The sequence below is a fragment of the Anarrhichthys ocellatus genome, unplaced genomic scaffold (genome assembly GCF_004355925.1).
Source record: "Anarrhichthys ocellatus isolate YVR2014 unplaced genomic scaffold, GSC_Weel_1.0 scaffold32, whole genome shotgun sequence".
NCBI classification, from domain to species: Eukaryota; Metazoa; Chordata; class Actinopteri; order Perciformes; family Anarhichadidae; genus Anarrhichthys; species Anarrhichthys ocellatus.
Genome location: NW_022280062.1, coordinates 2,955,382 through 2,966,282, shown reverse-complemented (window position 1 = coordinate 2,966,282; position 10,901 = coordinate 2,955,382). Strand labels below are relative to the sequence as shown.

The following is a 10,901-nucleotide window of genomic DNA, read 5'->3' as shown; positions in this document are numbered from 1 at the left end:
TGTGTGTGTGTGTGTGTGTGTGTGTGTGTGTGTGTGTGTGTGTGTGTTCGTTCAACTCTTCCGTTGTGATAATTCATCTGCGCAGCTGCAAAATTGTATGCTAAGATCAATAACTGTAGATGGAAGATGCCATGTCGTGCCTTTTGTAACTGCAACACAATGGCTCAGGAGACAGTGTTGCCATATTGTGTGATATTTATCTGTGTGTTTTGTTATTTTTAGGACAAAACATCTTCACCTACTCTGGTGTTCAATCGTCTTTTCGCGGACATCAAGGAGGAGCCAGGACACCCCACCCTGGTCCATCCCAGGTACTACACCTCCTTGACTTTGATTAAACAATCCCAACACACCTAACGGTTATGTTCATTATCAAGCATCTATCCGATTAATGATTGAGAAATGGCCATTACATGTTCTCAGAGACTAAACTGACATCTTCAAATGTCTTATTTTGTCCACTACTCAAAGATACAGTTTACAAAGATATAAAATGAGAGAAGAGCAGTACATTCTCACATTTGAAACCAATTATTTGAATTTTTACATGACGTTGTTGTTGCTTACTGCACATCTACTTCATTTATAAAGACATCTTGCAAGAGATTTCTTGCATTAAAGTAGTTTAAGTTGTTTACATTTTTTACTAGCCTGCTGCCTCTGATACTGAAGGTGTTTTTTTTGCTTCTCTACTTTAGTAAAATAATTACCAAGTAAAGTTTAAGTTCAACTTGAGTTTCTTTCTGAGTAAACTAAACTCCAATCCCTAAATCTCCCTAATTGGCGCTGCGATCCCACTTCTGCTCTGTTCCCTCCTCGTCGTCCTCTCCTTCATCACATGTGCCACTCCTCTCCCTCCCTCCCTCCCTACTTCCCTTTTCTTTTCAGAGCCCTCGTTTCCTCTCTTCTGTTTCTCGGTTCCTCCCTCCATTCATCCCCTGAGCACACCAGCCTGTGTTTGGATATGGCGCTCTGATAGCTCACACAGTAATCTGACCCAGATTTTGTTTTTTAACTGGAATTAGACGGTTTACGGCGCCACAGATACATGTGACCGCCTTGACACACTGACTGTGTGGAGGCTCACAGACATCAGGCCAGACACATTGGCAGGATTGGAGTTCTGGTCACCTACCAGCATCACATGACGGCTACACTCTCAAACCAGCTGGGACTTGCGTGGTATTTGGGTTCTAGCAGAATCCATTAGCGGTACACTTGTCAAATACAAGCCAGGCTTACATTATTCAATCACATCTTTCATGTGAAGGAGTTTCAGATTCCCATTGAGGCGAGCAGTCTCCATCCAGAGGACAGGAAGCCAGGCTGGGTTGGTAGTGCTATATATATATTGTTTTTTTTCTTCCCAGGCAGAGCCCCACTGAGCTGTCATACTCAGCCTAGTTCACAGCTCCAGCTCTGTCTGGAGGGGACTGCTGGTGGGGGAGGGGTTTAGAGCTTCTCTCCTCTCCTCCATCTGCTTCTCTATCACTCTGTCTCTTCCTATTCCTCCCTCTACTCCCTCCCTCCCTTCCCACCATCCAGCCAGGAATAGACAGATAGTGTTGGCTCAGTGGCTTCAGTGCTTCTCCAGGCAGTATCTCTCTCTCAGTTGTACCCACTACCTGGACATTGGTGATAAGCCGAAAGGTCCGTTTAGGCCGAGATCCTGTAAACGGACGATAAGAAGTGTCCGTGTTCCACACTGTGTTTCCAGCTCTTCAGATGCTGCAGTTACCGGAGGCTGAGCCGCTACCAAATTACTTTACTTTTGTTACTCTGATTCAGCTGCGTTTTATTGCTGGAGAGTTTAAAAGGGCCACATGAGTTATTGCAGGTGTGTGTGTAGCTTTATGTATATGAGCATTGCAAAGTCCATAACTCGTAACATTTTACGACGTTTACTGCAAAGTATGTGAAAGGTGATACTGCTACCATTATGACTAGAATGATAAAAACAAAGAGAAAACAGATGCAGCATACGCCACCTTTATGTCATCAGAAAAAAATGAAAATTACATTTTAATGCTGTTGTATTTTCAGTATTCTTATCAGTTCATTTTAAAATGTTTATGTACATGTGTAGTCGGTTCAGTTCTTTATGTGTCTTCTTTCTTTATCTCTCTCTCTCTCTGCCAGCTACTACCTGTACACATACGATAAGATGCTGGCTCCCAACGTGTCTCTGCAAAGGGAGGCGGAGATGAGCTCCGAGATGTTCGGCGCGCTGCTCAAACACCACTACAGCCACAGAGTGCTGGGCCACGACGAGCCACCCATGGGTCAGTAACGCCACACACACTAATGCACACAGAGTCCACTCGCATTGGCAACCGTAAACGCGCTGCAGTGATGCCAAATTACAAACCACTTTATCACTTTACTCAACCAAAGCAAGTCAAATTCTAATGCAATAAAAACTACAACCATAAAAACTAAAAGCCACCTCACTAACTTTGTATTTAACCTTCGAACAACCACAAGGCCTGAGCCAGATAACCTAAGAGGTCTGATATTGGATAAGCAGGTCAGAGAGGTACTATAGGTACTATACTGTGGAGCAAGAAGTAAAATGTGATCAAATGTAATGTACATTTTCCATAAAGTTCCCAAGATATACTGAGCATTGTCATCCCGTTAGATAGGATACGAGTTCGCTTCTCCAGGGCTTCGGTTTTTAGTTTATGATCCATTCTGTCAACCGCTGCACTCAAATCTATTAAACTAAAATAGAATAATACCGTGTCTTACTCGACGACCTACACTCTCCAATAAGTGTGTTCATGCAGGTAAAAAATGGACAAGAGCAGAGCTAAACACAGGCACGCAGTTTGTTTATTAAATTATTAGTTTTAGAACACGCTAATATTAGCTGAACGCTCACATGTTCTAGCTACGTTACCCAACAGGAGATGGATGGTGAAGGCAATAGAAATGGTTGTGATATTAACACAGAGTAGTACTAATAAACCGTGATTCCACTTTTTAACCATGTTTCTCTTTGCTCCTGGAAAACGATAATGATTGATAGTCCATTCTATAATATACGTCCTTCAAAACTGTTTGAAACTTGAGTAATATGTTACGTTAATGTCCCTTATTCAGAATTCATAAACAGTATATTAACATTGAATGAATAGTTTAATAAAAGCTGGTTGAAAGCTCTGGGGCAAAGACAGTGCGTGGCCTTTTGAGTTAGAAATGTTTAAGTATTTCCACCAACAACAAGAGACAGACAACGCTGTTGATATTTGATCATTTAAATAGTACTTCATAACTACTCTTGTGTACACTGTGTGTTCTGCACACACACTCACACACACATTCATGCACACACTTCCAGCCTGCAGCCACGCACATAATCATGCATTGACCTTCACATAAAGACTCTGGGGGCACATCAGTATTGATGAACAAGAGTGGTGGAAATGGCAGTGACCTCTTCTCTACCCTGTGTGTCTATGTGCATGTTGACGTGTGTTTAATACTCCTGAATAATAAGACGTGTGTATATATTTAGAGTGAGAGAGTGTGAATCATGGGAATGGTTTTCCGTCTACCATTATTACGCCACGTCTGACTGCCAGGCTGTGTCTCTCGCTCTCTCTCTCGGGCGTTTCTGCTCCCCTTTTTCTTCTCCAACCAATCCGTCTCTCTTCCGTCCATCCTCTCATCCACTCTTTTTCTCCTGGCAGCATTTTCCACATCCTCTGTGAGTCCGTGCTCCGCCTGCTTCCTCTCCCATCCATCCATTCATCCATCCATGTCTCTTTCTTCTCTTGCTCTCTTCATCTCCACCTCCCTCACAGTCTGCTGTCACCCCCCCTCCCCTTTTTCCTTTTCATTCTCTTCTTTTCCTTCTTCTTATTGAATGATTTCCTCCCCCAGTTTGTCTGTGTGCCTCTCTCTCTCTCTCTCTCTCTCTCTCTCTCTCTCTCTCTCTCTCTCTCTCTCTCCTGCTTATTTCCTTTTGATCCACGTCCAAATGAACCACTCCTGGTGTGTGTGTGTGTGCGCAAGTTAGTTTGAGTTGGTAAATGAGTGTCCTCTCCAGTGCCAGACATGCTGTGTACAGAGCATCATATTTCCTGTCACACACACACTTTATGAATAGATTATTCTGGCCTTTGTCATGCTCTCTTTCACTATTTCGTCTTCTCTTTCTGTCTCTGAGCTTATACCTTCAAACACACCATCATTAGTAGCCCTAATTAGTAGCCCTACAGACACCGCCTGTTTGATCCTCATCCCGTGATGTACACCTTTAAAGTGAGGGAACGAGAGTTTGAACAGAGGAGCCCACGCAGAGTGGCGTAGCTCCCACGCAAGGCCCTTTATTTCTCTCTCTCTCTCTTCTTTCTCTCTGTCTGAAGGCACACACACACACACACACACAGAATTTTTGGGTGAATGTTTGGTTCCTCTGCTGTTGCCATGCCGTGCTTGCGCTCACGCGGAGAAAGTGGTGTGAGCTTTTATGAGGTTGTGCGAGGGTGTTACCTCAGTGTAGGCGAGAGCGTGTGCACGAGCTCGACTCGCACTTCCTGTCTTTCAACCACCTCCTCATTTCTTTTTGTTTTGGTTTTAAAACTCCTTCCTCTTCCTCCCTCCACAGATCTTCATGCGTCGCCTCCCGTCGCCGCTGCTGGCGCCAAGGAGGCCAAATCCCAACGTGCCGCTGCCGCCTCGACCAGTGAGCGGGAATGCCAAACCCAGGCAGTTTCCATGGAGACAAGCAGCCAGAGCTGCAAGACAGCCGCCCACACCCCCCCTCCTCCTCCCGTGTCGTTGTCGTCGCCGGTAACGGAAGTAGCGGCTACGGACACGGGCTTTGCCATGAGCGTCGCTGCGGCGGGGGGGCTGGAGGACGACAAGGACAGAATCGTGGTGGAGATCATGCAGATGTACAGCAGGCAGCAGGAGAAGCTCAACTCCACCCTGCACAAGCAGCTGCAGCTGGAAATGGTGAGTTGGTGGTCGGAAAAAGAACAAAGACTCGAGATAAATGACACAACTGTCCTGGCCTATTAAAAGTGTCCTCGATGCTCACCTTCCACAGACCCCTACCTCGCTCTCCTGTAGCCTAAACAAATATCAGCCTCAAGCCTGAATGTTGATATCAGATGCTTCTGCAATTTGTCAAAACAAGTCAGCAACCCTGTTTATGTAAATTACAATGTTTCACTGTTGTATAACATATTGTATATTATTCACACACACAAGTTTAATTTCTATTTTGACATATGGAAATAGAGTTGACCTACATTGTGGTGATGTTAACATCTACGGCTGAATTATGTCCCTGCATTTAAACCCACCACTGGGATGCTTGAGAGATTTGCATTTGTATTGTAAAATATTGATGATAAAATGTATGATAAAATGTGTATAGGCCTACACAAAACCTTCACTTTGTAGTCTGTCCTCTTTTTCCACTTCTACTGCCGTTGTGGTATCAAACATCCGGCCTCTCTGCGGAGGGGCTGATATTCATAGCACTTTACTCTACAAAGGGTCAGTGAAATATCACATGTTCATTGTTATTTCCCTCTGTATCTCCAGGAGCTGGAGGCAGTGCGCGGGGGCGAGGCGGCGAGGCTACGGGAGCTGAGCGCTGAGCAGCGGGAGCTGCGCAGCGAGCTGGAGGCGGTGCACAGCGAGCAGGCGCGGCAGCTCAGCCAGGCCCGCCAGGAACAGCTGGAGCTGGAGACCCGTCTGGAGCAGCTCCGGCAGCAGGCCTGCGCCTGCGAGCCGGGGTCCCAGCGCCAGCAAGAGGCCCACTACGCTGCACAGGTATGGACTTAGCAGGGAACGTGTGCACGCACGGCACCGATTTTGGCATCAGAAACATTCAGAGTGAATCACAGTGACACACACAGTCTGCACATTGGCTCTCCTAACATATGGCATTTTTTATCTCGGACGCCACAGTGCTCCAATCAAACTAAAGGAAGCATCACTGCGGTGCTCTACATATTGATGCCTCCTTTCATTTCTAAGCATTTACAACTAATTTATTCACTTTGTTTTCAATTTATTACCATGAACACTTTGTGATGCTGCTGAAAAGATATTGACAATTTTTTTTTCTACCATACCTTTCCTGTCCTATATGAGTCACTTTGCTGTTGAAGACGCACGCACACGCACTCTCCTGCAGAGCCTTTGTTTAGGTTTCCACTCGACTTATCTCCAGATAGATTATGTTATGTTGGTCTGCAGCCTCCCCCTCCTGTCTGTCCTTGAAGCTGCTCCGCCTCCCTCGGCTTCAAAAACAGGATGTCTGCCAGTTAGCTAGGAAAGGGGGTGTGCACGTGTTTGTGTGGCTATGAGATTAATATTAGCCTGAAACTAGACATTGTCTTAAGTAATTTACCAGTTCAACACACATTTCGAAAAGTCTGAATAAAAACACAGAAGTTAATCGAACTTGAAACGAAAGAATCGAGAATGTCTTCTAAATCTTTTCTTGTTTGATGTTGAAATCACACATGATTATTATTATTGGGGCTCTCTTCTCTTTCTTTGGCTAACAGCAGCACAGCAGGCTGTAGTAAACAAGGTTAAGGACCGGATGCCTGACAGAGTGACAAGTAATGAGGGTTAAGGTCTCTCCAATCACAACGTGTCTGCGTCTTGACAGTCACAAGATACAGTGCAACACCAGTAGATAGCCTATCTGCTACACTGTGCACAGTCTGTTACGATAGCCTGCTCGCTAACTATCTGTTTGTCGTCTAAATGTTGTGTGTTGAGTCCGTTTTGTGTACTTGTCTTGATGTATTTTTTGAGTTTCTGATGGCAAGAGATTAAAAAGAATCCCTGAAAATCTTGATGGAGTTTTGTATTGTCCGACGCGGCATCATTCCCACTCAACCTCGACATCAACAGCACGTCTAAGCCTGACTTAACGACAGATTATTGTTAAATGTGTGAGACGAAAAGTACTGTAGACATCCGTTGACCTCATGTCTCTCCCCCCCCCACAGTTGTCGGAGTTACGTCACAGGCTGGAGCGAGCAGAGACGGACCGGCAGGAGCTGCAGGAGGAGCTGCGCAGGGAGCGTGAGGCGCGGGAAAAGCTCGAGCGCACGATCGCCCAGCTCAAGCAGCAGATGGTCCATTCTGCCACGGTGGGAGGCAGCCCCTCTCCTCCTCTTACCCCTTCAGCCGGACCCCCTAACGCCCACTGCCCGCCCTCCTCCTTCTCAGAGGCCCCAGCGGCTGGCCAAAAGTAACTGCCACCCCCCCTTCAGGCGCCTCCCTCATTCCGCTCCCGATCACCCGCCAACTCTACAGACACAAACAAATCAGCCTAAAGCAGAAAAGGAGCTTTGCATCTCCTTGGGTTTTTTAAGTTCACTCCCACCCTTTTGTTTCAATGTAGGACTGAATTTTGGTTTTGTAATGTTGTGTTTCTTTATTATTATTTCTTTTTTTTTTCTCCCTCCTCTCTTTAAACAGTATTTAAAGATTTTTTTGGGGCATGTATGTTTGATTTAATTTATAGTTTTTACTGAACAAACAGCTGCTTTAGACGTTGACGGTCAAGTAGAGACCAACTCGACCCTTCCCACAATGGTCACCTGCCTCGCCCCCATCTCTTCTTGCTCTCTCTGGATCCTGGAGCTGAAGACTTTGAGGTTTCAGACTTAAGCTCAGACGCAGACTCATCCCGGACGTCACTTCATGCTACTACCTGGCACAGCAGCCGGTGTCCTCGGACACGTAATGGCGCCTGGTTGCGGTGCCCCTTCTCCGTCTCTGTACTTGCGGCCCAAACGCTCAAGTACCAGCGACTGCAGGAAACTGCATGGACAGTTCCATACTGCTTTTCCTGCTCCTTATGAAAACGGAGAGAAAAAAGGTGTAACAACATGTCGAAGAATATTAAATCTCTCTGGAGGAGAAATACCTTTACTGTACAAAAAAAAATAAGACATTTTGCAGATGTCGTAAAAAACCTCATGAAAATATGCCAATAGTGACGCTGAACTTGAAATGAGTGGTTTGAGTGTGACCCCCCCCCCCCCCCCCCACACACACAAGGTAGCTAGCTAGCAAATCGTCTGGCCTGGACCCCAGCTGCTCCTCACACAGGCTACTTCCCCCTCTTCACTCTGCTGGGCAGCACCTGGACTCTCCTGTCGTAGACCAAACAGTCTGTCGGTTGATCCAGTGTCTCCTCTCCACGCACGCACACACACACACCTTTCACCGCTGTACGCTAGTGCCGTTGCCCTCTGCTGGGAAACTCCATAACACTGTGGTTTTCACCCACTTTAGGCTAGACAGGAAACACTGTGCTCTTTTCAGACTTGGCATGAAGAAACCCACAAGCAGTGTTTTGCACTTAATACGCTCTCCTCCCCCAGAATCCCTAGGGAGAGGAATGTGTCTGGACACGGGGGGAGGGCTGGTTGAACCAGTGTAGCTTTCCTAAGAAAGAGGGAAAGGCAGCGTCTCACATGTGCGGTAGCTGTACTGCCATACCATAATACATGCGACATCCTTACATAACCGCACACACACACACACACTCGAGTGTGTCAGTGCGGTCCAGGCATTCAGGCAGAACAATGGGCCCCAGCGTTCCCAGCAGATGATCAAAGCACCAGTCTGGCCCCTGTTTTGTTTTCTGGGCTTCTCTCTTTTTTTTGTATCATTTGACTTCATTGTCAGCAGACGGTTTTTATCCACCACCCTGTTTGTCAGAGCGTCGTCTTCAGAATGTGGGTCGCAGGTGAAAGCAGTTAGTCCGGTTTTGGGCCTCGGGTCCGGCCCCAGCTTCACGTTATTCTGCCTGGCTGAACAAACAGCACTGGACAGGAAGAGGAAGAGAGGGGCGGCGAGGATCGAGGGGAGCGCTGGGGGTGCAGCGGGCTGGGTGGCCCAGACGCCAGGGGTACAGAGGGAGCCCTCTTTTTGTTTAGTGCAGTCAGAATGGGGGCAGCTGTTGTACTCTGGGCCTCTGGGTGAGACTGTACAGGCTCCCCCCACCCACCAATCTCTCAACACCCTCTCACGAAACGACCGTCACTCACTCACACATACCCGTCCATCCATCCATCCATCTCCAGTGCCAGATCAGCTGGGGTTGTGCAGTGTTTTGTAGATGCCCAGGAGAGGAAGAGAGGACTTTTATTGTGTCAGTTGCCAGGCAAAAGCACTTTTTATTGCCACTAAGGAGATCCCTGTAAGCAAGTGTGTGTGTGTGTGTGTGTGTGTGTGTGTGTGTAAATAATTGTTTAAGAAGAGAAGGGGATCGGCCTCAGCTAAACTCTTGAGCTTTTTTTTTATGCATCTGCTATAAATGCAAATGAATAGACATTCCACTGTGCTCCATCCTGTTGAATGCAGATTTTCGTACACGGCTTCCTTCACAATAACAGACGATAAAGACCAGAGTACAGTTGTGGTTTGTTGATTGTCATGAAAGCAGGCGCAAGCCAGTCCAATCAAACCCACGCCGCTAATGTACACTCTACTGTTTCAGTTTATTGAAATTATGAAAGAAAATATTTAACGTATTAACTAAAGATTTATATTCACTCTGTAAATACAGTAGTCATTAATATATTAACTGTTCTTCTATGAAAAATCTTCAAAAGGTTTTAGAAAGTGGACCAGAACTAAGGCTTCAGATGTTTTTGCTTTCTTTTTTAAAATAGTTATCAGAACTTGACGTGAGTCGTCGAGCAGGTTTTGGGGGGGGAGGGGAACGCATGGTTTACTGACACATGATACAAGGCGAAATAGGAATATAATACTTTGTTACACACTTTGCCCCCTTTTCTGAAATGATGCATTTTCTTTTATTTTTGTGGATTTCATCTTGACGGACTGTTGATCGTGTGATGTAACGAGCCCCCCCCCCCCCCCCTCTGAGATAAATTGAAAATGAAACATTTGTTTAAGAAAATGCATTTTGGCAAAAAAAAAGAAAACAAACAAAAAATGTTTTTCCTTTTTTATGCATGTTTTGCTGCCCCTTAAATTTTGTGTCACCGAGCCAATTTATCAATTTTTTCATTGTGTAAAAAAGATGTTCCCCCTCACGTAACGCACAGACTATTAAGGTGGCTCATATGCATGAACATTGAACATGTGCAAGTTTTATATCATTACTGGTTTAGAGGTTGACGAGCTATAAATTCAGATTATGAAGAACATAAAATGTAGCCTAATGTGATTTGGAAAGTGTGTGTGTGTGTGTGTGTGTGTGTGTGTGTGTGTGTGTGTGTGTGGGTGGGTGGGGGGCCTCCCACGTCTGATTGAAGCACAGCAGCTTTGTAAAGGGAACGAGAGGAAAACGTGCTTGTGTAGCTCTGGTTGTGTACTTATCTTTTCTGGTTCTGATCATTTATTCCTGTCTGGATGTGTAAACATCACTTAAAAGATAATCAGTATTAGTTTTACTGACTTAATTACCTCTTAAGAGGCACCAAACAATGTCTTTCAATTCATCACACGAGCAGATAACTAAATTTGTGTAATTTGCATTTTATACACAAGGTGCCGTTGTTTAGGTTCTTTAATCAGAGTCCATCATTTGAAACTGAAAGGGGAGGAAAGTCCCATGTGACACTGTTTGCTGGGCCTTTTTTTGTATTTTGCAGTGTTATGAGAACTTGGATATGCTTTGTACAGAATTTTTACAGGTGTGAAGTTTGCCCAACAGACAAGAACACGATTTTGAAGCGAGCAGAGTCGCACCACGTGGACACATTTGAGTACAGGTTTTACCTGCTCGTTGCTTCCCGGCTATGTGGACAAAACGTGTGAACTGTTGCAGAAGGTGTGCTTTGCAGTCGGCTGTGTAATTATTCTGTGCCAGTGTGGGAGACGCCAGGAAGTGTGGCTGCATTGATGATTGATTACACAGATCACTGGATACTAAG

General features: G+C 45.6%; 1 protein-coding gene across 1 annotated transcript in view; it reads left to right on the top strand.

Moving 5' to 3' along the window:
- Positions 1 to 9,883, top strand: part of skila (SKI-like proto-oncogene a) — a 28,488-nt gene extending 18,605 nt beyond the window's left edge. The window contains exons 3-7 of the mRNA XM_031865013.1: positions 223 to 311; positions 2,140 to 2,282; positions 4,616 to 4,965; positions 5,563 to 5,793; positions 6,990 to 9,883. Coding sequence (XP_031720873.1) covers positions 223 to 311; positions 2,140 to 2,282; positions 4,616 to 4,965; positions 5,563 to 5,793; positions 6,990 to 7,238 — 1,062 coding nt within the window. The 3' untranslated portion in view covers positions 7,239 to 9,883. The remainder of the gene's footprint in view (positions 1 to 222; positions 312 to 2,139; positions 2,283 to 4,615; positions 4,966 to 5,562; positions 5,794 to 6,989) is intronic.
- Positions 9,884 to 10,901: the final 1,018 nt, after the last annotated feature.